The sequence below is a fragment of the Aulonocara stuartgranti genome, assembly GCF_965226115.1.
Source record: "Aulonocara stuartgranti genome assembly, chromosome: 9".
NCBI classification, from domain to species: Eukaryota; Metazoa; Chordata; class Actinopteri; order Cichliformes; family Cichlidae; genus Aulonocara; species Aulonocara stuartgranti.
This window is the reverse complement of record NC_138960.1, coordinates 11,881,608-11,908,771: the sequence shown is the minus strand read 5'-3', so window position 1 is coordinate 11,908,771 and position 27,164 is coordinate 11,881,608. Positions and strand designations below refer to the sequence as shown.

The following is a 27,164-nucleotide window of genomic DNA, read 5'->3' as shown; positions in this document are numbered from 1 at the left end:
TTACCACAGGCATAATATGTGAACATTTCTGCTGTATACAGCAATGCCTCAAGCATAGCATCAAAGTTTATCATCTGGGAAAGAAGATAAAACTTATATCTCCGAGAGAACATTTTCACAAACTTCTTGAGTTGTGTGTAGTGTTTGCCTGTCGGTGGTGTTTGAGGTGCTTGCACAAAATCAGATCTGAACAGGTTTCTACCTGCAGCAGATCAAACAAGTTCTTATAAACAATGGCAGCCTTGTGATGTGCCTTCTGTTGCGTCATTGTCTTAGCATAATGGCTTAATAGTAATTTAGAAAGGATGATTAACAATAGTCAGTTTGAAATAACTCGTAAAAACCTAAGTTACTTACTCCACTGGACTTCTTATCTGGATAAATGCAGGTTTCGCCTCCAGCAGTGAAGTTACAGTAGACTTTGAAGGAATCCCCTGAGCAGCCTTGATTCGGGTCAATCCAGTACTCACCTGAAGAGAACCAAGAACAGCCAAAATTTCTCTTCAACTTACATCGACAGAAAATTGCAGAAAGCTCAGTTTCAAACGTTAGTGTGCTTGATTTCTTTACCTTAAGTAAAAATTTGTTGCTCATTTTCATGGCTCACACACAGCTGGATTAAATGATGTTTTTATGCCTGAGCCAAGGTACATTTTATTCCTCAAAGGAAGTAAAGCAGCAGTAATAAACCTACTGCGCAGCAACAGCTATGGTTATAGACTTTAGAAGCAGATAATCCCACATTGTACCGAGAGGAGAGACGGCCTAAAATTCATGCATTAATTATAAGGCAAAGACAGGGCACAAAGGTTTAAAAAGGAGATATACAAAGAGCTATCAAACAAACACTAATGCTCACTAATGAATTTAATTCTTTCAGAGCAGGTCTGCCAATCACTGTTATACCGGTTTTATTTTTTTCAATAGAGAATCCATTTGTCACAATAATGGCTGTTAGGATGAGCATTAGTATCTGAAAACATGAGGAGAATCTCTGGTGGCTGCTTCTCTCTGCTGATACAATGAAACATGACAACAACATGGGTGTGTTTTCCTTTCAGGCTGAAGTCTTGCTGGGCTTCAACTTACCATCGGCAAACTCTGGGTGGCAGAGCTGCAGATCTTTACATGTCCTGGCGGGGTTGTTTTGGGTGCCCATGGGGTATTTCATGCGTTCAATATCTTGCTTGAGGTTGTTGAGGGAGCCAAAAATGTCCTCCATACCCTCGCCATAATCCATGATGGTACCATCTGACTGGATATCACTGGAGCGCTTTGTCTTCTTTGGTGACTGAATTGGCAGAGGCTGGATAGCTTCACCTGGTGGGCCCTGTAAGGTGTTTTAGATTTCATACAATATAAAAATATACAACAGACTTTGTACAGGAAACAATGAAAACAGTAGTTTGAAAGACTCACAGGAGGACCAGGAGGACCAATTGTACCAGTGTCTCCTTTTGGACCAGCAGGACCCTTTAAAGTTTACAAACATGTTATTAAAGCTCCATTTAAAGTAAATGCTGATTGTCGCAGCAGCAATGCATTATTAGAAACATGGGTTTGTACTCACACTTGAACCCTTGGCTCCTTTGGGACCTTGAGGACCCTGTATGACAAAGAACACAGTACAGCAATTTAGCAAAGTCATTCTGTTATGACATTAATATATAAGTAGAATAAGTAACAAACATACGGGCAAACCAGGTGGGCCTGGGGGACCAAGAGGACCGCTGGCTCCAGCGATACCCTGTTATGAGATCAGATCGAAGTAGAAGGTACATATATTTGAGAAGAAAAACAAAACAACAACAAAAAACATTGCAGGGAACAGAATTACTGTCAAGCTTGAATAATTGGTGACATAAAAAAAAATACGATAAGAGAACCAGTGACATTCAAAGAAAACTATCAAAAGTGGTCAAACACTGCACTTGTGACAGGCCTGTTGCTTCTCAGGCCTTAAAGTAAACATACGAATCTGAATAAAAATGTTTACATTCTTTAGCTTTGATAAAAGGAGGCAGTGCAGTATCACATGGATAGATAACCAGCACACCACCTTAAATCACTAAACGAAGGCAGGCTGAAGACTACAGCAGAATGTGTTACAAATGTAACATATTCAGTGATCCTGCAGTGTGTGTGTGTTTTTAATGGATGAAGGCTGTCATGTCCTCCTTTCAGTACTGCTTCTTATTTAAGTGGAAAAGACAGAATAAAAGCGGTCTGATTTTTAATGATGTGGCTCAGAATGAAAGCAGTTTTTCACATCACACAGTGTGATATTATAACAGCAGTGTCACACACACATAGGAACTGACCACGGTGTTAATGAGTCGTCAAAGAACATCTATACTAGTGTTGATGCTCATATACTTGAACTGCTCGTTTCCATGATGTTGATATTCTACATGCTAAAGCAATGTCAACTAAAGAGTTTGGTTTAAACACCTCACAGCCATAATTATACAGTTTTCTCTACACATTTTAAGCAATTTGCATCAGTAATCCAATGAGACAAATGTTTTGGATACAGCAAGAGAAGAGATGTGCAGTGCATTGCAGAGCTCTAGTAAAAAGCTGTAGTCAAAAACAAGTGACTGTGGCAAGATCTGTGGCCACAGTAGAAGGGCAAATGGGCTAAAAATGGCAAGAGGTGCAGGGCAAGTGGCCTGTGGACCAGTGTGGGAATAGAGTCATCAATCACTTACACCGTCGCCCTTGCCACCAGGAGAACCTTGAGGCCCGGGCAAACCTCGGTCTCCCTTCTCTCCTTGCTCGCCAGGGGGTCCAATCAGACCAATCAAACCTGGGTGACCCTGCAGGATGAAAACAAATGTCACTTGTGAACTCTACCATAAAAAAATGTTCATATCTCCTGACAAAGGTGAAGTTATTTCTTTATCCGCAAAAATGAAATGCACGTGGGAGGCTGCAAAGGGTGAAGTTTCATTACAGTACAAATCCTCAGGGATTAAAACTAGAATGCTTTTCTTACAGCACACACCGAAGAACTTCTCTGAAAATCAAACATGAGCCAGGCCAATTCACAAGTACGTGATTACTGAGAAACTGGTGAGTTCTAACCGGGCCCGCTAAATTGACAACATGCAACACGGTGCCTAAATTGTGCACTTTTAAACTGCTCACTCCCAAGCCGACCCTGTCAGTGGGTGGGAGGCAATTTAGCTTAGCAATGTGTGCTGTCTGAATATCCTCTGCAGTTATATTTCATCAGCAAATTTGACAGTGTTTAGTTTAGACAGATTTACAGTGATACATCACATTCAACTGCATATTCAATCACTTTAAGGCATTTTTCCTTACAGAAAGTATGACAGAACTCATTTTGGTTCATTTTAATTTAAGGGTATAGTGGTCTTCTTAATTAAATCTGTTGCTTTTGATAATTTCCAAAAGGCATGGAAGCTGGGTAGAAGTTGTAGTCTTGACTCACTTCTGCCCCAGAGTTCCTCTCTCTAATTATAGGGTTATCTCCTATATCAAAAATGAGAAATGAAACCAGTCTGCAATCAGACAAAGAAGAAAGTGCTACGCTCACCTTTTCACCTTTAGAACCCGGGTCACCTTTCAGGCCAGGAAGACCGGGAGGACCCTGAAGAACAATAACTGAAGTTAAAAATCAATTTTCACAGAGACGAACAAAAAAAAAAAAAAAGAGAAAAGAACTCATGACAGTACAAGCAAAACTGTAAAGTTACAAGACTTGATTTTTTTTAAATGAGGCAATAAAGAGAAAGAAAGAGAAGACGGTAAGAGAGAACTTGGAGTGTCAAAATGAGAGGGAACAAAATAAGTGACTCAAAAATCACACGTTTCACAGAGAGGGAAGCAAAGAAACAACACAAAAGATGAAAACACTTTCAATTGAGACATTATTTAAGGGGATAGGCTATGGTTTTGTTAAACAACCAAATCTGGAACAAGTCTAATGTGAGTTAACCTCTGCAAGTCTGGAAGCAAGACTGTTTCAAAAACATCCCCTTCCAACAGCACCAGATCTAGTTAGACAGATAAATGCCAAGGGTAGAAGGCAGGAGAGTGTAGGGGACGCTATGCATACTAACCATAGGACCTGGTGGGCCATCTTGTCCTGGGGAGCCGGGCATTCCTTGTTCACCCTGTGAAAAACCATTCAATTGTAGTGAGCATTATAGGCTGCTGTATTTTCTCTGGTCTGCCATTGATTTTCTGTGCCCAGCATGATGATTAATAGCCCAAACAGGGAAGAAAAGTGTGCTGGAATAAACAAGCGAAACTAAAGTATAAGTCAAATGGGAGTATTGATTATTCCATGAAGTCTATCATCATGCCTTAGCCGTAGTTTTTTTTTTTTTAGAAAAAAACGTGTGTGCACTTTGAGTGTGAGTCTTAGTTTAAGCATGCGTATCTCTCTGGAGTATATCGTATGAACAGGAAGGCATCATTGCTGAAGCTTCAACTTACAACAGGGCCAGGGATTCCACGCAGACCCTCTGGACCAGGTTTTCCTGGAGGTCCCTGGGGGCCAACTGGTCCTGTTTTACCTGCTGGACCCTCCACACCTGACTCACCCTGTATGTGGACATACAAATGATCTAATGGTATAACTTAAGCAAAGTTTTGTACAGTTGAGCAAATGCAGGTTTTAAAGTAGCTAGTCCAAAGTGTTCAGTCATTGAAGAAATTTAGGAAATGTGTCCTGGAGCCTACAAGCAGTAAAACAAACAAATAAATCAACATGCACACGGTTTTTAGGAAAGCATAGCCTGCAAGCACTCACCACAGATTCAAAACCAGTGGTATAAAGCTGGTTATTCATAAAAGTCTTAATGTGTAATAGCAGTGTGTAATATAATGGGATAGATTAAAAACTGTATGTGGCGTTTGAGATCTGCAACACACACACACAACCTTATTAGCTTATTAAGTATTTTTCTGAAGCGACTCAGCACTACAGACTAATTTCAACTGCAGGCTGCTTTGAGTTTTAAATTATGCCGAGAAAGTATCTCGTCTTTAGACTGGGTAAATGGGGGCCAGTAAAAAATTCATATATAAATAAATGAATAAAATTAAAAAGATCCTGAGTTTTCAAAGTTATGTTGCTGCTGCTTTACACAGGGTTGAAAATTGGCCCAATAGATGGAAGTTACTCTGGCCATGTTTTTAATAAAAAGCTCATGAGAACATAAAGTCCTCATGTTCTACAGCTGAATACTGACAAGCTGTATTCTGAAACACAGCATTATGCAAACAGAGCACATGGAAATAAACCATGTCTGAGCTGCAAGGCACTTACAGATTAAAGGCTTATTGCAAAGCTGTCAGAACAACTTTACTGAATTTATTATGACCACTGTGTATGACATATGCAATGTTTTCGATCAGGAATCAGATAGTTAAGGCCAAATCTCTGTTTTAAGAACACCGTAGAGTGTCATTCATTAACAGTGATTATCAAACATGTATGCAAAGTGTGCAACACTACTGGCATTAAAAAATATTATTTTCTTCAGGTTAACATCCACATCCTCCCTGTTATCCATAAACAGAGAGGCATCTTGTTGCAAGCAGCATCTGGTGTTAAATGATTTTGCCTATGCACAAAGCAGCAGAGTATGTGTGTACATTTAGACAATGATGAAACAAAGAAATTGGCTTACAACAAGTGCAAACTCAAGAGGAATTTCAGCGAGCACAAAAAAGAGAAACGCACGATAACTGAAGAATACCTGAGGGCTATACGTAAATAGCCTTGACTTCCTTTGTAGGCCTCGAAATTAAGCCACAGAACAATAGGAGAAACGAGTGAATCTTGGTTTTACTCAAATAGACTGTGTTCATAAATTTCCATCTAATCTGCGATGGAAATTAAATGACTTCAGCGCTTTTTTTGCGATTTTAATTCCACAATGTGGGCGCAGTGAGGGAGGAGGAAGTCCGAGGGACTTGCTGAGACGGCTCTACTTTGCAAAGGAAGAATTGATTTTCCTACCTTAGCGCCCTTCTCTCCTTGCCTGCCCTCTGCACCAGCAGCCCCCGGAGGTCCCTGAGGAGGATGATAGTACACTGCTTCAGCATTCCGACATAACATCAGCACAAGCCAACTGTACAAGAAGACTGCACAAACGCGTACAGGAAATGAACACCAGAGTTATTCACAGAAGTTGTTACTCTGTCTGTTGGCTCATTTTTTCAAGTTACATGCAACTCTGCATCATGCATATTTTGGTCTCAAAAGGGGAATCGCTGGAAATTTTTGTCAGTTGTCTTTCTAATTAAATTCTTGGTGGATATTTTCTTCAAACAGGGTGGATCTTTCTCTATCATCCATTGTGAAGTACAACAGGTCTATTATGCAAAGATCTATCTGAATGACTCTTCTATGTCTGCCTTCAATAATTTGCAATCAGCCATGTTAAAAACAGAAAAAATCACATTTAAGAAACACAGGCGTCTTCGGTCAGAGCCAACAGTTGTTGGATCCTCTTATCTTTCTGGTCAGGCTCTTCGAGGCCCACAATGATTTCTTTCAACTCCACCCTCTTCAAATCCACTCTCCATCCAAATTCCACTCTGATCTGGCCGACTGCAGCCTGAGTGCTATTGACTGAGAGCCTATAATGTGAGCTTGCCTCCTGTCTTGGCGCTTTCATCTTCTCCTGATGTGCACCTCTTACTGGTGATGAAGAGGCAGGCTCTTGATCAGCACAAAGAACCATTTCAGTTGTGGCACAATATACAGCAGCTAGAGTCAATAAGTAGGTTTATGTCAAGGTTTCTAAAGCACCTTGACATATGCCATGTGTTTAGGACAGAGATTATTAGTGTTCCAGTTAAAAAAAAAGAAAAAAGAAAGAAAAGCTGTGGCCTGTACCCAAATAAAAAGAATTAAAGCCAGACGGGGTTAATACGTTTTCCCACCTCTCTTTTTTCAGGGAGCATAGGTGAATAAATTTCCAGCATTAACGCATTATAAGAATAAATGAAGCTAAATTTGTGGACAGGCTCAACCGACTAATTAAGAATCACAGGCTGAAGCAGACAACGATTTAAGGACGGTTACAGATTTTTAAAAGGCCAAATGCAGAGAAATTACAAAAAAGTGTTAGGAGGAGTTATGTATGAGCGACCGGGCATGGACTACCAAGGATCTGCGTGGAGGGAAAAATGGCCCTTATCCTAACTATAATCCCTAGGACATTAAGGTGCAGCATATGCTGATACCATGCTAAAGACTCAGAATATAAATTTGACTGTAGACATTAGAAAAGCAATCAACCCTGGTTTATAAATGCACAACATGTTTTTTTATCCCATTGGACCGAAGCCCAGTGCTTTTCTTTGAAATGCAGTGAGGCACTCACGATTGTAACTTTTCATTCAAATTTGGGAGAATAGCTGCTCATTTTCATGTGGACTTTGAATTTAATGTGGGATTGAAAATATGTTAATGTTCAATCCTTGACCTGCACATTCTGTTCAGCAATTTATTTTCTTTGATATTTTTCACCGAAATCTCAGCCTCATGAAGTATATGAAGGACATCTGCTTTACTCACGTTGTCTTTTAGTGTGGCTATATGCTTTTTTTTTGTTTTTTACATTTTAAATCAGGCCTGCAACCTTGAGAAGATTCTCCCAACGTTGAAATCCTCTATTATGGCAGCCAAAACCGCAGTGGTGACAAATCTCAGCTGTCACACATACTTTGACTGGTTGCTGTGCACTGTCCTGGCCTTGACATCACTCAGCTCTTCTCTTTTAATAACATCCTAGCAATTTTTCCATGTCCATGTTTTTGTTTTGCTCTGCCTGTCAGTCTAGCACCCATGGATCAATAGTGTGTCAGACTCGCTATATCTCTCTCTCGCTTTTGCTCTTTCTGCCATATGGACCTAAATGAGTTTGGAACCCACAGATTCTCGCTTTTTTTCTCCTCTTACCAGCAATTTTTTCGGTAAGCCTTTCCAATTTCTTGCTATGAAAAAAAAAATTGATTCATGATTTTCACATCCTGACGTTCATCTCTCAGTAGGCTTTAAGGTGGCTTCTCTTCGCAGACAGCGTAACGCCTTGACCCCTTAAATCTCCCACTTTGTTGTCCCCATTCTACTTTTAATGAAAATGAGTCTCTCCGGGCTTTACTGCCAAAATTGAGCTGTCGAGGAGGAGTTGTCGCAAAGCGAGGAAGAACACTCGCCCGCTGGCTAAAGAGGCTTTGTACAGTGCCAACAGAAATCCCACCTCCTTTATCTATTTTAAAAACGACCTAATACACATCTCAAATGAGCATAATAAGTTAAGATGGTGTAGCTGATAAAAGCATTAGTCAGCAATGACAACTGTAACAATGGGACCATCCGATTGGTCGATTGTGGATTGTAGCTGGAACCATACCAGTGATGCAAACAGTTTGAAATGAGTTTTAACTGCCTCAGGCTTACTCTCTTGCCAGGTGGTCCAGGTGGGCCGGCTTCTCCTGATGGACCTGGAGGTCCCTAAAAGAAGCAAGCCAAAAAACAAAAGAAAACAGAGAAACACTATTAACAGTTTGCATAAACAAGTAAATCTGTACTGATTATGATTTTTTATGAAAGCACAGCATTCGTCTTCTGTCTGCCAGAAGGATAATAACACAGAGGCCGAATACACATTTTGGGAATGCTAAACCCCTCCATAGTCTGTAAGAGTTACACCCAGACCCAAAGTTGGATGGTGCACAGCACTGCTTGAAATAATACACACTGTGTTCCCTGAGATACTTTCATCCAATTATCTCTGAGTTAATTGCAGACAATCAGAGTGTTTTTTTTTTTAAACATTCAAACTGGTAAATATTCACAGTGTTAATCAGCTCATTTTTGGGATGACTGCACAGTGACATATAAATACAAAAGTCATTGTGTGTAGATCTGATTTCAAAGAAGGGGAAGCCATCATATGAAGTTCACATTATGTATTAATATACCTTCTAAATCAACATATTTCACTGCAGCATTCAAAGATGCAAACCGGCTTCATAAACAAACAAACAAAAAAAACAGAATATGTAACATCGGTCGAGTTTTTCTCTGGCAATGATAAAGGCTTATTTACATCCATAAATATTCAGAGTTGTCATTCGTTGCACTTTACACAGGGCCAGCACATTAATACGTGGATTTTATTTCTAATTATACTTAATGAATCTACAAAGCAGATAAGTCCATTTACCCTACACCCATACCTATGAGGTAACTAGCATGAATTAAAATGCCGCAGTGTAAATTATTTACTCACTAAATATAATTAGAGCATTTAGTGGCAAACTTGTGGTGGAGTACTAAAGTCTAATATAAAACTAAAAAATTAATAAAAGCACTTTGACAGAGAAACTGACTATTAAGCTGATGTCCTCATATGATGTGCTTGCACCAAGTGTACCAAATGTTATACGTGATATAAGGTCATGCAGTCATTTCTTCATTCCAAATTATAAAAAAGTGTCAACTTACCGGTTGGCCAGCCTCTCCATCCTCTCCTTTCTCTCCTGGTTCGCCATCAGTGCCCTGCAAAAAAGACATTAGAGATTAGTCTGACACTGGAATATCCATTAGGACCATACTCTTTAATTCTTGCATTAAACATGATCCACCTGGAACAGAGTTATACGTACTCTGTACTCTATATAGGGCTAACATAAGGGTTTCATACTTACAGCTACACCTGGCTCTCCAGGAGGGCCAGGGTCTCCAGGGAATCCAACAGGACCCTTTGGAAGAAAGAAATAAGATGATGAGATGCATCCGTGTTTAAAAAAAGACATAATTTTCCTGGCTTCAAGCATTAAGGACATGGTTAGTAATTTCGACAGTGATTTAGACTTGGTGTACTTGGTTACAGCCTCTGAAGGAAATATGATGGACTTAATGATAATGTTGCAAATCTTTGAGAAAAGGCTTCACTGCATCCCATTTCTATGCAGGTATAAAATATAATCTCCATCAATAAAAAGGCTTTTTAGCTCATGAATATGTTCTAGGCTAAAATTGCCTGCCTTATGGCTGCAAGAGATATTTCCTTTGGAGCAGTAAATTTAAGCTTGTCTGAGTCAATCCTAAAAAACTCTTATAGAGATATTGAGAGTATGTGCCAGACGTACAGGGTTGCCCTTGGGGCCATCATCTCCAGGGGGTCCTTTGGCACCAGCAGGTCCAGCAGCTCCAGGTGGGCCAGCTTCTCCTTTCTCTCCCCTCTCACCTTTAGGTCCCTGTAGTGATGGGGGGCAAGGGAGGGCATTCATTACATCAATTCCACAAGAGGGAGCATTTTTTTCTTCCAAGGCTGACACTGAACAGGATGGGGTGATAAAAACAGACAAGCAGTCAGAGGCTGCTGAGAGACACTGGATCCAAAGATCATCCCAGTGTTGGTAACAGAGCACAGCAACCCTGGATGGTCAAAAACACTGATGTGAAATGAGGTGCAACATATATATTTTTAAAAGCCTTATTTAAATTATATAGATAAATAAAATATATTTTAAAACCTCCCTGATGAAAAAATATGCTGGTTATGATTTTCAAGTTTTCAAACCGTGTCTATTATTTGCAAGTCCAGCTGTTAAGTGTTGTAAAGGATTAAAGCTGATTTGGTGAGAAATCAGGAGAAGATTTGGATACATGCGAAAAAATCTTTTATTCTGAAAATTCTGACTTTAAAGTAATTTGATTGTAACTTTAATGGAATCTGGTCAGTATATAGTCAATTTATACAAAGATCCTTACTGATCAATAATTTGAGTAAATAAATCTTTACTTTTACACATTTCAGGCTATTTTTACTTTTTGCTTCATGTTTATGTGGGTGAAAAATCAAGTCTTTGAGCGTACGAGTTGGTAATTAATGTCCTTGGTTTCTGCAACATTTCTTAAAGTAAGATGATTCACAGTTCAGTTAAGATGTGGAAACAAGCAAAGAAACAGAAAACTAGAAACTCATGTAGTCCACTACTGTTTCATTTCTTAATATTTGTATTATTAATTAATTTATTGTGTCTGAATCTGATGTACAGCATGTAAAGGTTCATGCGTGTAAGCAAATAGGATGACAGCTAGATTTAGATTTATTTTATACTAACTAAACTATACGGTACCAACACTATTGCTTATGATAGGAATGTAAACTTCACCCTAACTCTGAAACTGTCACACCAGCAATTCAAAGAGGAACTAATAGAGGGCATACAGACACCTATAATCACACTTTTTTTACAACTTTTCAATCTGCTGTTGTACCTCAATAATGATAAGTTAAGAGCTAAAAAGCAAACACTGATGGGTGTTTTTCTTCGACAACAGCAAGGTCAAGTGTATGACTGCAGTACGTTAATGAGTTTAAAGCTTTTAGAAGTAACTCCAAACAAGTATGGCACTGAAGAGCACTTCCGATTTCTTGTGCAACAGCCCCAATGTAACTATCAAGGAGGACAAATCACAACTTAAGCTGCATTAACACGGATGTCTGATGTTTTAAAGGCAACTTGCTTCAGGGTTGCTGCAATCATTGTTCATAAGGTCAGAAGCAGTGTGCAGATCCTCCTGCTAATTAGGCTGCATGTGGATCCAGGGTGCAAAGCAGAAGAGTCATGCTGAGATGACTCTTCTTCTGTTAAATGTGAGGAACAATTACTATCATGGTGATGAATACACAGTGTCACTTACAAAAAACAAACAAAAACACCTCCTCATTAGGTTGGAGTTAGTGGTAAATATACCAAAAGTTAGTGAGTCTTGTTTTTTTTCCTTGTCACCATTCAATTGCAATGGTGTGCACAAAGTGAGTTTATCCATTTTAAAGACGGGCCCTTCAATCATGCTACAGTGCTAGAATCTACAGTAAAATACTGAATGTATGTCGATAAGCATGGTCCAGTGTGTAAACATCTAACATGTAACACAGTGACACAAATATACATTAGCAACACATATTTAGCTTGACAGAAAACAAAAACAAGAGCTTACTTACCTTAGTTCCAGACTCTCCAGGTGGTCCTGGGTTTCCAGCCTCACCTTGCTCACCCTGTGGTTAGACAAATGTCAATGTCAAAACAAATAAATCTTCAATATCACACTTTTTTTTTTTCCAAATTCAGATATGATATCTGAAATTGAGCCATAACTACGTAAGTCATACATGAGAATAAGTATTATTGTCAGAATAAATAATGATATTACTAACAGTTAACTCTATTAAGTCTATAACTGTAGCTGACTAATAATGTGCTACTATATTCAAAGTATTCGTAGTCCTAGTCCTGGAAGTGCTATAATTATTATTTTTTTTTTAAAAAACGACATTGTGTCCAAGCTCTAAGTCATAAAAAACATACTGAAATGAACACACGGTGTTAAAAAACAAGAAGGTGACTGGGTTGTCTGAAGTTGGCTGGAAGGTGTAACAGACTCTAATTCAGTCTCAGTGCCTAACATCCTTCAGTGCAGGCACAAAACACTGGGGTGCCAAGTTTTGATTCTTACCTTCTCACCTACAGATCCCATGGGGCCCACACCACCTGGAGGACCTTGTGGACCCTGCAGCAGGACATAAGAAAGAGATAAATCATCATCAATCACTACAGGGAAGGACAAGTAATGATATAAAGGCCTCACAATGTAAGTTGATAGAAGTAAAAAAAAAAAGTCACAGTCTAGTATGCATATGAGTATAGTTGTACTTAGTACAGTTGTTAACAACTATTTGTACGTACATCAGCTCCACTAGGACCCTGAGGACCTCTGGGACCAGGTGGACCAGGGGGGCCCTGCAGGAAAGAGTCAGAGAGTGTTACAGTGTATTTAACAAACTTTTATAAGTACTAACAAATATCGAGTGGTTTCTCTCTTACCATAGGTCCAACATCGCCGTTCTCACCCTTTTCCCCAGGAGGTCCTGGAAGCCCCTGTGGACAAATAAAATGAATAAATGATCATGTTATTAGAAAAGAAAACAATCATTTTACTAGAGTTGTTAACTGTAGTCACAACGGCTGATACTACTGATGCAGTGATGCTGTAAAATATTAAATGTATCTGTGAGCCAAATGTGCACAAATGAATTACTTGAATTCATGTTTCACCTGCTGTCCGTGTTCAATTAAACATCCAGTGAGTATGATCAGTAAGGTCAAGGAAAACTGCTGCCCTGAAAGGTTGAATTTGTTAGACTCTATGTTACGTACTTGTTGCCTGAGCAAAACGGGGGGGGGGGGGGGGGGGGGGGGGGGGGGGGTTAAGCTCCCTTATGAATTCTTCGGTGAAGGTGTCATGTTCTTATTCTACAATTCTTCCTGCAGCTCTGCAGACATGTAAGAGAGCACTAATCTATTATTTCTTTCTCCCTTTTGCAGTCAGTAACTTGTACATCCTTATTCCAAGGTGCAGGCATAAATCCTGCTCACTAATTCTTGTAAAATAAGCTGCGTGGTCCAGACCTCACATGTGTTTTTGATCTGTGACATTTCTACCAGTAATTGCCACGATATCACTGCTGAAGGTTGCTTTGCTTCTGTGTGATTTAGGAGTTGATCGTGAGTGAGTGGTGGAGGTTTGCTGGGGGAGATCGAAGAATTTATTTCTCCCCACATTACACTGAGGACACACAATGAAAACAAAGACCCTGTGCTGACTGTTTTGAGCTTGTGCATGCATGCGTCTCAGCATGTGTGTGCTTGCTGGGTGCTGAAAAAACGGTGTGTGGATGCATGCTAATGTCTCCTGTGCTGAGTAATATAATCTGTGTAAAGGTCCCGTCTAGTCTAAGATCATTAGCAGTGCTACTCATTATGTAGAATAGTAAATGTGCTCAATGAGGCCAGGCTATTGGAGTGGGTTAGTCCATGCAATTAATGGAATCGTGATGGGAAGTGAATTACTCCCAATTAAAAGTCCATTGAATAAAATCCTGCAGAGACAGGATAGCACCTCGGATTGATAAATAGCAGTCTATGTAATTTGATCAAGACAATGACCCCAATCTCTGCAGTAAATGCCCAACACGTCTAGCTTAAGAAGTTGATTACTAATAAACAGATAATTACAAAGAAATGAGGTCTATCTATGGGAAAGGTCCTACCTCGTTAGAATATTATCATAGTTCAGGAAAACATCATTAAAGTTTATGTGTATCTTTTTGTGTCAAAGTGTTGGGTTTTTAAAATGCACCCAATAACTTTAGTCTGGCCTCAAGTATTTCCTTGGATGAATAACCCTCACCAATGAATACATAGAAAAGAAAAGTACGCCACTGATAATAATCTATTTTGCAATACACGCACTGGCAGGCCTCGTTGGTTTTTGTGAATTCTTTGCGGGGGCTGAGACTGGCACTGCACAGAGAAGCCAGGCCGTGATGAAAAAAGGATTTTGCCGTTGAATGGAGGTGAGAGGTGCAATCGTTGCAGGTCAAAGCAAGTTTACTGGACGTGACATTCCAGATCCAATTAAAGTGCTTAAGCAATAGTGTAAATATGAATTTGTTTGTGTCTACCATTTTTCCACCGTAGCTTGTAACCTGAAGGTCACAGTGTAGTTAAAAAAGGTAAATGAGTGTTTCTGACTATAACGTGTGACATCATTAGACACACTATTGCAGGCAGACAGAATGGAAAAAAATAACGTGAATATTATCCTGTGTGACAGCTATATATTACAATTTGTATTCATAGTTATGGCACAAACCTGCAGACCAATAGGACCAGGAGGTCCAGGGAAACCTCTGGAGCCCTCATCTCCCTTCTGTCCGAACATGCCCTGTTGTCCTCTGGGACCAGGCTCTCCATCACCTCCCTTATTAACAACAAACAAAAGCAAAGATTTGAACAGCACTGCTGTGACCTCCTGCTCAGGTTTAACTTCTCATTCTTTGTCAGTACTTACAGCAGGACCAGGAGCGCCTACAGGACCTTGGAGACCGGCTGGACCAGGAGGACCCTGAAACATACAGTGAAAATAATGCCACCAAAATGCACATCCCCACAGAGTCAAAGACAAATCCAAGCACCCACGAATCACTTCCTGAGTAGAAGTCTAACGGGCTATTTTTTATTTTGAAGAAGGATGGATATAAATGTTCTGTATCACCTACCTGTTCTCCCTTGTCAGCTTTGCTTCCTTTCTGACCTGGTTCTCCAACTTCTCCCTGGTAAAGAAACAAACACACAGTCAGTTTTTGAGATAATGAAAAATGACTTGACTAATAAACAAAACATGTCCCAAACCCAACAATAAACAACAACAATAATAGTTATCAGCTAGTGCTGATATTCTTCTTCTCTGCATATTTGCAAATTCAAGCCCAAACACCAAATGTAGGATTTAAGACTTCTAAATGAGCACAATACTACATTCTGTTATTGCAAAATCATTGAAAACCTCAGCTTAACAGAAATATACATTATCTATAACTGTAATGGTGAGAGGGTATACCGACACAGTCTGCACAAATGCACTCCTGGGACTAATTTTTAGACCTGAAACTAACTATGTCAACCTTTCTGAGGGCCATAAAGGTATGCATATGTATAATATTTGTTCTCGATATTAAGGTGGAATATCAGAAAATGGTTAGGTTAGGCTGAATATTGTTTTCATTCCCAGTTTCAATTAAAGATAAATTACAGCATTTAATACACGGTGACAAGTTTCATTCTTAATCTAATTTTGTGTAATGGAAGAATGAGGTTCAAGAAGAAAATAAGTGCTTCCTGTCAAGGTGCAATTAGGTACTTTATTTCCCGAGAGTTCACGCTATGTATATACAAGTACAGAAATGTATTTTGTCAGTCAAAGTTAATGCACTGCAAATCTCTGCATGAGCATTTGTTTGGCAGCTTTTATAGAATGTCTGATAGTAACCCTAAAGGCCATAATAATTACAAGAAATGAATGATGCAACAGCATCTCCTGCAATTGTGCTTTCTGTTACATCTGTTTATGAAGATGGATAAGCAACAGTTAGAAAAAGAGGAATATATTTTTGTTGCAGATTAATATGGGAAAATGATTGATTTACCCACATGCCCCACTTAGGGAACACAAGCAGCTGTAACAGGATGAAATTGGTGGTGCTGAATGTAGGTAACTGACCTTGTCACCATCCTCACCAGGTGGGCCCTGGGGTCCAGCAGGTCCAGGCAGACCTACAGGACCCTGGACACCATCACGACCAGCTGGACCTTGAGGCCCCTTCTCACCCTATAAGAAGACAGAAATGTCTTTTAATTATATTCTGAAAATTGGTAACCAAAGCAAGGACAAGAAGAATGAAGCTTTAGGAGCAAAGTAACACTTACAGGTGCTCCCTTCTCCCCAGCGGGACCTGGGGGACCCTGAGGGCCAGGTCTACCAGATGGGCCAATTGGACCTCCTGGGCCAGCAGCACCTCTCTCACCAGGAGAACCCTGTAAGCATGAGCACAATACGGACAATATTAATGAAAAACAAGGGCAGAAGGATTTTTTAAAGATTTCAGTTTTGTTGGCCTGGTTGCACTGAACAAACACCGAGGACATTAGGAAGATGGCAAACAAAGACCCCACTGTGTCTTTCTGTTAATAATATATCAATAGATACACAGCTACACACAAAACCCTCTTTTTAAAATGGAAAGTGTGAAAACATTAGCAGAAACATGCAGTATCAGGTGGCTTTCAAGTTCTAAAAGAGAGCAAAGCTCATTGAAAGTAGTCAGCATTATCTCCTGTCAGGGAGCCGATGTCTTAGTGGTTCTCCAAGCCCTGAGCAACTCTCACCTGCAGCTGCATTACAAAATGAAGCAGACTTCTGTTGCATATATATTATACTACTCAGTGTTCAGCTCAATCCATAAAACATGATTATGAATGACACTCAGCACTTTTTGTTTTATATTATTGATGCAGTGAACCAACCTGCATACACACTAATTTTGGTTACAGAAACACAAGATAAAAACTCTGAGTATAAAAGCCAAACAGATCATTTAGACTCTGTTTTTATTGAACAAATGCTTTATGTAGAGACAGGGATGCATCTTCTTTTTTTAAATGATAAATTCATACAAACGACTGGTAGTTTTGGCTTACTGAGGCTGTTCTAGGCAAGGCAAGGCAAGGCAAGTTTATTTGTATAGCACAATTCAACAACAAGGTGATTCAAAGTGCTTTACAGAGACATTAGAAACAAGAACAAATAAAAAGCATGATTTAAAATTGATTAAAACTACACTAATCAAACTTAAAACACTACAACGTTCAACATAACAATAACCCTAAATATGTAAATAAATAATAAAAACTTAAATCTGGTTTATATTCTATTTAGCCAGTACTGTGTTGCGCAAGTGTCATGATGACACAACAAACAAATATCTGAATTAAAGTAGTATTTGAATATTCAAGTCTTAATAATACTTCAAATGTATAGTGTGGAACTATCTAGAATAACTATCTAGAAGAATCTAAGATGATAATATAAATGGCATGCAAACCAACACAATCCAGAGAGCATAAAAACAGTTATCTTTACATAGCTCTCAGTACTGTACTTACAACAGGACCAGGTGGACCCTGGGGACCCTCTCCTCCCTTCAGACCAGCAGGGCCCTGAGGTGAAGATGGAACAAGAGACATAAATACCTTCACACAGCTGTTGAACTTTGTGTTTTAATTGCATTTAACCAAGCCAATCTCCACTACAGCTGAGCGCTGAGATTTTCATCCTAGTAAACACAAATCAAAGGCCAAAGCTATAGATTGCTAGTGTATTGTAAATCTAATATCTGTAATACATATCTCAGTCACAATATACAACACTTCAAAAAACACATTTCATCTATAATTGTGTTGTTGTGAATACTGCAGGGAAAGTGTAGTGGGATTCTTTTGCAGATAGATGGCTGCTTAAAGTTGCAAGCGATTGTATGGGTGCATACAATTTTCTCCATCTTGTTCTGCATATGCAAGCTTGTAAATTCAGTTTTGCTCATGCAGGGGTGTGCATAATAGGCTAGACGCATGTGTGCTGTTTTATATATTTGTCAGTTCCCATCATGTGCATGTGCAGCTCCCCAGTGGGCCACAAAAGAACACATAGCAGTATGGGTAATGAGTTTTTGCTGGCTCTGGCTGTTTGCTGGAGTAAATTACAATGGCAGAAAACAATCAGTGGTGCTGCTGTCCTGCAGAGCCTGACTGACCTTGAGGATGGAGGAAGCACAACACTTCCTCTCCCTGCAGTATATCCATTCCCAGATAACCCAGTCTAATTGCCAACATTTCTCACTTAATAATTTATTAGGTAAATAATGCATATAGAAACAGCACATAACTTTGCCCTCCCCACAAGAAAAAATGTTTGAGTTAAACTTTTACAAATGAATCCCTAATCAACAATTCCCAATTCTGTAATACAGGCCCAAGATCCATTGCGGCTGTTAAAACAGCGCCGTCGGTGGCAGCAGAGCAATGCCGAGGCACGCCTGTTCATTTGTAAAATGTCGCTTTGGATTTCCTCTGCATCGGATTGATCACTTGGTGTGAATTCCGGGGCCGGAGTCGGTAATGAAGTGACTTGCTCTAGATAGATGCTGGTTCATTTATTATGTAGCTATGTTCTGTCACTTTCTACTAGCAAACACGTGTAAAGGAAAACTGATGATGATGAATAGATGCAGGTGAAATGGAGCACTTACCGGGGCACCGGGTAAACCTCTCTCTCCAGGGAAGCCACGAAGACCAGGGGGACCGTCTTTACCAGGGGATCCCTGTGGCCCAGGATCACCCTACACAAGCAATAACATGTGTTTAATTGGACTTACTATAATTCAAAATGTTGCATTAATTTTTGAGTATAACTACAAATGTGTCATTTGAAACTTTCCTGTACCATACTAATTCTTTACATTAAGACTGTTATAAAAGATGAATCATCTGTCACCATTCACAAAGATTAATTCAGGCACTGTTGCTGAATAACAAAAGCTCACTTTCCATAGAAAAGTATTGAATAGCTTCACTCTTCGTATAGTCTCAGTCTGAAAAGGTCTTCATTCTTTACTGCAGGAGTATGTCCTTGTAATAAAAAAGACTTACAACTACTGTTTTGGTATGTTTGATATATATAGAGAGATTTTTACACAAAACGACATCATCTACATAACAACTGCTAACGTAACTTTACTGCATAGGAACTGATGATGTTAGTATGGGTTTGGAGATGCAACACATGTGAAAAAAAAACCAAAGGATTTTTAGTTGCACTACAAAGAAAACCTTGAAATTGAGAAACTTATGAAATGACCAAGTCACTTAATGATTCTCATCCCACTGGTGGAATATGCATTGCAGCCATTTATGTATTTAAAAAAGGACTATACTGCAGTGCTGGCTGCTGAGTAGCAGGAGGTAGAGAGAGAGAGAGAGATACATAGTACTGGGAAAATGAGCAAATATGTGTACTAATGCCTCTGAACTCCCCGGCAGGGACAGGAGTGAACCTGTTTCAAAACTGACAGCCATCATGAGCTATTAGATGCAATTAGTTTTACAGACACATGTTTCCTGTGGATTCATTAGTACTGTCATTACACAGTCAATAAATAACTCTTAATACCAATGCAGTATTGCTTTTGCATCATCAGGCACAATATGAAACATAAAGACTTCAGTCAGATTTTAAAAAGAAAATCAAAAATCAAGAGTGCTCCACTCCAGCAGCCAGTTTCTTGCTGCAATGAAGCAAAACAAAAACCCAAAAAACAGAGAAAAAAACACAAAGTTCACATCCTTCTGTCTTATGTTAGGGAAGGGTTGCACAAACTCAACCCTTCCCTAACATAAGACATCTCCTTCAGAAGTTCTTTTGTGTTCTGCCTACAAGAAAAAAAAACTTTGTACTGCATCCTCACTGAGTACAGATTTTTATTCTGGTTTGTTTGTTTTTCTTTTTCTTTTATATGGTGCAATTCTAAAACAAGGACATTTGACTTCAGAAAAAGTAACTTCTGGCTTCGTCTTCTCTTCTTTAGTGCTGGCAGGCTGACTTTATCTGCAAACAGGGAGGCAGAGAAGAGTAGGCTTGAGAGGTATAAGAGGATTTGGGCTCTGCTGCCAAGGTCTCTTCAAAGTGTCCCTGGCATACTGATGCGCAGGTCTGAACGGAGTAGACCTGACTGGCACAGGGTTTGGAGTTAGCCGACAGACTTGATTAAACTGTCTGCTTGGGGAAGACAGGAAGAAAATGAAAGAAAAACACATGAGGATTTGAGGGTTGTGGGGGTTGAGGAGCAGGGTATGCTGAGTGGCCCTAGGAATCAGGGGGTTGGTTAGGAGCAGCCCATACGTCTACAAAATGCCTGCTGTCTGCTCCTAATGGGAACTCACTTCTCGAGCAGGGAGGCCCAGTGAGAGAACGTAGCCAGACACTGCTCAAATCTCATCCTCTGTATCTTCAGCAGTCACTTCCTTCAATTTTGCACTGTCTAGCATAGAGAGCAATGGTGATAGTCGGGTGATTGCTGCGAAACACATCCCACACTGTTATCAAAGGAATATGTAATCTATCAAGCATTGTATGCCCCCCAAAAGTATAAGTGTTTATGAGGACAGCTGGCTCAGTCTGCAAAATCAAATCATGTAGAACAATGTGTAGGTTTAATTTGCAGCCCGTTTATACCCTCTTGAACTTCCTATCAATGTCATGAGCATCCTCTTCTTCAGTTTACAAGAAAAGCCAAGGCCACTTTTCTTGTTTGTTTTTGAGTGTTTTCAGAAGGTTAGTGTGTAAAAGTGTTAGCTGCTAGAAAAGCATAGTTTGCTATTATACTATATCTAAAATCAATTGGAAAAGTAAAATTAAAGGGAATCCAATATGCATACCTTGGCTCCCTCTTTGCCAGCAGCACCTGGAAGACCCTGCTCTCCAGGTGGGCCAGGAGGTCCAGGGTGGCCTCTCTCACCGACGGGACCAGTTTCTCCTGTGGGTCCCTAAGATGTTATCACGCATTTGGATTTACAGGTCAACGTATGAAAATGACCACAAATCAGTAAGTTACATTTAGAAAATAAGTAATGAAAGGTTGAATTTCACAGCTGTTTTTTAACTTTTCTATTTTCGTAACCTTCTTTAAAATGTGCCATATAAATAAAGCTTATCAGTTTTCACTTATAATTTACGCCAGTACAGTAGAGCTCAAAGCCAGTAGGTGTCCAAGATCCAACTGAGTAAATGATGACCTATCTACTGTATATGAGCAATTATGTGTTTTCTTTTAATTGCCCACAGTACTTCTTGTTGGAATAAAATTGTAAAATAGAAGAATTTGATCCACAGCACTGCGAATACAGCACTTACTTTATATCACCTTCTGCTTTGCTGTTTGTTTAGTAATATATGTATTTGCCTCTTCTGTATATCTCCTCTTACCTGGGGCCCAACAACACCTCCTGGTCCTGGAGGACCGGTCTTTCCTTGGAAACCCTGAAAAAAGAAAAGAGAGAGAGTATGAAACCTTATTTATACAAGTTACAGCAGCATTGGAGACATAAATCGTATCTATTCAAGCCCATGTGCAGCAATTACTGTGATATTATTTATGATGATGAGCAGGGATTTACTATATGTTTGGGTCTGACGTTTCCTTGATTCTGGAACAAGAGTTTTTCAGCTTCTATCTACAGTCAAGGATATATTGTTTTGCAATACAGTGCAGGGTAGTAAATAACTAGAGTTATATGTACAGTTGTTTAATATGTTGTATATCTTAATGTCTATGTGGACATTAAGTCTATGCAATAAGCTTTGCAGCTTTTTTTGCTTGCAGTCCAAAGTAGACATGAAAAGGAAGGGTCACACAACATACGCCTCTTCTTTAAACCAAACCAGGCAATAAAGACACTCAGACAATAAAGTGGGGTACCTGTACTTGGATGCTGTAATTAAGATTTGAAAATAACACAACAACAGACAACAGATTTGACATGACATTTTCATTTGTTTGCTATGAGAGTGATGGATTTCTACATGAGGAATAAAAATGTGCAAAATTATGAACATTTTGGCTTCTAAGTCCTGTCCTTCTTCTTACACTGGGCTTTGGTCGCTAACAGAACACGTCACTCTTAGACTGCAGGCTAACTCGTGGTTCATAGTGTATATAAAAGCCTTCAACTTTCATGCCCCTCTTCTGTGGAACCAGCTCCTAGTCTGGACTTAGGAGACAGCCACACCCTGCACTTTTAAGATTAGGCTTCAAACTTTCCCTTTTCGATTTTGCATATAGTTACCCTTAAACATCCCTTAGTTATATACGCTGCATTTAATCATTAGTTATTATTAATCTCTGGCTCTCTTCCACAGTGTATCTATTGTCCTGTCTTCCTCCCCTCACCCCTACTGGTCAGAGCAGATAGCTGCCCCTCCCTGAGCCTGATTCCGATAAAGGTTTCTTTCTGTTAAAAGGGACCTCCTATGGTCCCTTGAGCAAGCACCAACTCATCTGATTGTTGGGGTTTTTCTTGAATTTAATTTGAAATCTTTAATAAAATACTGACTTTATGTCATTGAGGTGACATAAAACTCCTGTCATGTTGTGTATCAATGTGTAACTAGCCAACTTCAAAGCCAGCAGTATAATAGTGTAGCTGCTCTACTACTACTGCATACAGCGTTAAGTGTACAAGTCACCATTAAGTTATATGTTCTCTGGGAGAATACAGACCAGTTAGTTGTAGTTAACTTTTAAGTTTACATTCACAGCATATGGCTGATTTGCATTGAAGTACTCCCTGTGGATACGTTTAAGCACATTTAAACAGCAAAACAGGACGTGCCAAAAAAGATCCAAGTTCAGAATTTCCGAGCATTGAATCCGACAGTGCAGTGCAAATCCGATGAACTTCTGTCTTCAGGGAGAGGAACAATCCAATCCACATTGACCAGAGTCCAAGTGCACTCCAGTATATTCCTGAAATACTAATTAAACAGTTTTCTTAAAACACACTATTAAGTGTACTGATACAAGCAGATAAAGAATGGTATCTTCTACCTGTATCACAGCTGTAATAAGGCTACACACTTGTAGACAGTGAACAGTGTACAGCTTAATTAAGCTTCCTGAGAGTTACTGAGAAGCAAACAAGTACAACCCCAGGATCAGCACAAGAGGAGCGTTAGATGAAATCAGCTTTTTCTATTGGATCCCTCATTCTCTGGCCTTTTCTATAACCTGTACACACTGAGGTATTACAATCGCAGCACATTTGATTTGCAACTTATTATCCTATAACTAAACAAAGTTTCAAATGCAAACTTCTTACAAAGTCAGTACTGAAAGACTTATGACTCCAGGCCTATTGATCACTATGTGCTGTGATTTATGATGATGTATTTTTTAAAGGAAGCCCTCAAGCCAGGCTGCTGCAGCATCGGCTTAGAGACACCGGCTCAAATCTTTATTTGCACTTACTTAAATGTAACTTGCATTTCTGATGATGTGCATCTATGAGCATCTTTATTGTTGTTTGGAGCCCACTCATCAGCACATAAACACCTTAATGAAGACTACTATTGGGGCCTGAATTACAGAAAAGGCAGGGAAGCACTTGTGTGTGTTGTATTATATTATCTAAGGGAAAGAGGCAGATGGAAAAGGAAGCTTTGATAAAGGCAAAGTCAAGCTTTTAGTAGAATCATTGTCCTCCGAGCCTCGTCAAACCATGGTGCACTGATGCATACCAAGCGCAGAGGAATCGAAAAGCGGGGGATTCTAACTTCATTTGATCGAATCTTACTCCGCTTTGTTTTTTTATTGTTGTTATCTATGTGACAATTCAGCCATTTTTCATTTAGCTCATGCACATTTTGGAACAATAAACAAACAATACAAATAAAAAAGCAACAAACTGTTTTATCCTGCTGCAACAAATATTATGCTGGCTTAGTTATCTGTAAGGTGTTATTGTTAGACAGTAGGCAGTGATACACAAGTAAACCTTAGTGGAACTAAACAGTCAAGGCTTAGCATCTATTCATTGGATATTTGCAAATATGCCAAAGTAACAATAAGATAGAAACTCCATCAGAAGTGGATGGCTACACAGCCCACAGTCTGAGCCCTGTGGATTTACCTCGACGGTGTCTGTGTGTATTCTGTCTGTGTGAATAAAGACCAGCTGAGCAGCAGACTCAGGCAGTATTCACAAGGGCTTTCTCTTTTAGAGTTTGCTTTACGAAATGGGACTGCACCTCTGGCATCCCACTGAGATGTTGTGCCAACGATTTCATCGTTATCTACTGCATATGAAAGCACTATACATATGCTTATGTATAATAATATAATAATAAGTCTTGTTTTGAAGTAGTTTAAATGTAGAAAGCTAAAAAAAAGCCAATATGTATAATTCTTAGATCATGCTGGGTTTAAGTTCAACGTGAGGTCTGTAACGTTCATACAAGATATTGCAATTACTCACTGTTTCTCCGCGCTGGCCAGGGTGTCCGGGCAGCCCATCCTTGCCAGGTGGTCCCTGTCAGGTAGAAAACAAGACATACATTCACCAGTTTTTTCATTCAAAGTTTTTTTTCTAAGCAACAAGTTTTATTACTACAATTTTGTGCAAATGGTTTGTGGGCAGTGTAAACATAATATTGAGAAAGGAAAAACCCTTGAATATCTCGAAGTAGTTGAATGGCATGAAAATAGGCTCAGGGCTAGAGTTTTTTGTTTATTTTTGTGTGAAACAAACATCGTTACGGGCTGAGACGTGAGAGCCAGCTATGAATGTAACCGGAATCAATAGGTGGAAATTACCACTTGTCTCCTGCCTTGACTGGGTAGTGAGAAAATGAGCTCTGCTTCAATAACAGTTAGAGTAATGACCTCTGAACAGAATTAGGGATATTGCTATGTATTACTACACCCTATGAATTCTTCAAATTGAATCAATTGTGACTTCTAATGTTTGAAAACAGGCTATTTTGCTATTGCAACACCGAGGAAGGGTAAATAAAGTAAGAGATTAGACACAGAGCCTTGCAAAACCACAAAGCCTCAGCGTAGATGCTTTTTTAGTCTGAGAGGCCAAGTGGCTTTCTTCTGTTCCAAGGATGGAGAAATACTTACAGGGGGGCCTTTTGGTCCAGGGAAACCTACTGGTCCCTGTGGTCCTTGAGGTCCCTGCAATCAACACACGGTCAAATTAAGGTTATGACATTATGCAAAAAGGCAAAACAAAACCTAAAAGTGAAAAAGTGTCAGGCTCTGGGATTGCTTATGGCTAATTTCGAAACAAGGTTGGAGAAGTGGAGCTTTTCGAATTGAAAAACTAGCCTCACCCTGAGGTGAGTAACTGTGCCTCAGGTCATAAATGATATGATGTGACTACTGGTAAGACTCGCCTCACTTTCTAACCACACAGAAAAGTAGTGAGAGTAAAAGTGTATCTGGAGTTTTTCTTTGCAATGATTTATTTGTCCAGCTAACCTTAAAATTTCAGTAGCATGGATATTTTTTTGAAATCCAATATTATATTGTTATAAAGATAACTTCAAAAAAAGTCCCTATCTGATCTGACTAAATCAAGCAGACAACATCACAGGGAGGATTATAATCATGGCAATAATAATAAGCCAAAAATACCTTTTGAATTCTCCAAGTTCATCAACATAAACATTAACTCCAAATAAACTTTGTTGTATCCTAATATATTACTTTTCATTGTTGTAGAAAAGACCAGGGGGACCTCAGCTTATATAATTAATGAGGGGTTGAAACCAGCTGAAAGCTAAACTGCATGTTAAAAAAATCAGGGTAATGACTAAAAGCTGTTATACAAATAGTATCTTAATTACTTAAGGGGGGAAAAGTGTCTTGGCCACCCACAATGTTACAAATAGAGACATTCATATTGTGGGGTTGTGTATCCGAGTCTGTAGAGTCAAATATGCTAAAGAAGGATTTCAGTTACTTTACATTATTGAGGTAACAAGTGTTTTATTTAAGGAGATTAAACATAAATCGATGAAACATCTAATACAAGTTTAATGTTCTGCAGTCTAATAAAAGCTTCAAAGCTGACTCCATCATTTAAGGTTATCTTTTAATCATCCTTATTCATCAGATTCAAATTTATTTCACCTCACTTGTCCATGTTCATAGGAGTTTAACAAAAGAGGATGTTCATACTGTTACAGAGTTCATGACACTACATCTCAGATAGCTTAAATATCAAAGAACTGTTGACAGCAGTCCATTAATATCTGCTTCAATCACTGTGCCATTACTGTATTAGATCAGTAAAAAAGAAAACTTTAAGTCTGTGAAAGCATATCTATGATAAACATTTACCTTTGAGACTGAAAAAACGATTTTATGACTGATTAATGATGAAATCCCTGTACCTAGCCGAGGACAAGTAGGAGCAACATGTGCCATTATTTCATTTCTGTTGTTACCAACTTTCAACTTTCAGGAAAGAGGCTCAGTTTTCCCGATCAACTAAAATTCATCACACTGTGTCAGTACAAATAGTGCTGGTAGGTAAATGCTAATGGAAACAGAGCATTTGCTGCAGGTGCTTAACAGCCTTCCTTCTTTCAGGCCTTCACTAAATCAAGCCAATGTTTCTCATTTCTTTGATACACAACAAAATCAAATTCCACTAAAACGGCACTAGAAACCTAACAAAATCTAATGAAAGTTATTAAATAAGGTGTCACTGCTGGGAATCTCTTTTTGTGCAGCAACTGCACACTGTTTCCTTTCCTTTGTTTTGCTGAGTAAGCCACCCAGCACTAAACATCTAGTTTTGAAGCGCTTTCTTTCCTTTCTTTCCTCCTTTCCTTTCGGAGTGTCAGTTTGAAATGCAGCAAAGGAGCAATTTACTTTATTGCAATGCTGGGAGCCAAGTGATAGGGTGAAAAAACACAAAACAAAAATGCTGCTGTCTGTAGGAACAGTGATATAGCATTAAGGCAAAATCCCAGCTGACAACAACGTATAGAACAGAAGTCTTATTATAATATTATATGATGCCTGAATTACCCCTCATTAAAAATGAAACAAACGATTTATCGATTGATTAACTAATTTCTTAATTATTATTTATCCTCCTGTTGAACTAGAAAAGTAAAAGTAAGGCACAGC

At 39.2% G+C, this 27,164-nt stretch overlaps 1 protein-coding gene across 4 annotated transcripts in view; it reads right to left on the bottom strand.

Moving 5' to 3' along the window:
• The window catches only part of col11a1a (collagen, type XI, alpha 1a), a 69,034-nt gene that overhangs the window by 4,949 nt on the left and 36,921 nt on the right, over positions 1 to 27,164 (bottom strand). For all 4 annotated transcript variants that reach the window (XM_082547319.1, XM_082547321.1, XM_082547320.1 and 1 more), the window contains 29 exons: positions 25,143 to 25,196; positions 24,493 to 24,546; positions 21,446 to 21,499; positions 20,899 to 21,006; positions 18,714 to 18,803; positions 17,572 to 17,625; positions 16,336 to 16,443; positions 16,130 to 16,237; positions 15,129 to 15,182; positions 14,921 to 14,974; positions 14,723 to 14,830; positions 12,892 to 12,945; positions 12,754 to 12,807; positions 12,524 to 12,577; positions 12,012 to 12,065; positions 10,147 to 10,254; positions 9,703 to 9,756; positions 9,500 to 9,553; positions 8,450 to 8,503; positions 5,999 to 6,052; positions 4,468 to 4,575; positions 4,089 to 4,142; positions 3,563 to 3,616; positions 2,712 to 2,819; positions 1,694 to 1,747; positions 1,571 to 1,606; positions 1,420 to 1,473; positions 1,090 to 1,330; positions 358 to 470 (listed from right to left, as the gene is read on the bottom strand). In XM_082547319.1, coding sequence (XP_082403445.1) covers positions 358 to 470; positions 1,090 to 1,330; positions 1,420 to 1,473; positions 1,571 to 1,606; positions 1,694 to 1,747; positions 2,712 to 2,819; positions 3,563 to 3,616; positions 4,089 to 4,142; positions 4,468 to 4,575; positions 5,999 to 6,052; positions 8,450 to 8,503; positions 9,500 to 9,553; positions 9,703 to 9,756; positions 10,147 to 10,254; positions 12,012 to 12,065; positions 12,524 to 12,577; positions 12,754 to 12,807; positions 12,892 to 12,945; positions 14,723 to 14,830; positions 14,921 to 14,974; positions 15,129 to 15,182; positions 16,130 to 16,237; positions 16,336 to 16,443; positions 17,572 to 17,625; positions 18,714 to 18,803; positions 20,899 to 21,006; positions 21,446 to 21,499; positions 24,493 to 24,546; positions 25,143 to 25,196 — 2,208 coding nt within the window. The remainder of the gene's footprint in view (positions 1 to 357; positions 471 to 1,089; positions 1,331 to 1,419; positions 1,474 to 1,570; positions 1,607 to 1,693; positions 1,748 to 2,711; positions 2,820 to 3,562; positions 3,617 to 4,088; positions 4,143 to 4,467; positions 4,576 to 5,998; positions 6,053 to 8,449; positions 8,504 to 9,499; positions 9,554 to 9,702; positions 9,757 to 10,146; positions 10,255 to 12,011; positions 12,066 to 12,523; positions 12,578 to 12,753; positions 12,808 to 12,891; positions 12,946 to 14,722; positions 14,831 to 14,920; positions 14,975 to 15,128; positions 15,183 to 16,129; positions 16,238 to 16,335; positions 16,444 to 17,571; positions 17,626 to 18,713; positions 18,804 to 20,898; positions 21,007 to 21,445; positions 21,500 to 24,492; positions 24,547 to 25,142; positions 25,197 to 27,164) is intronic.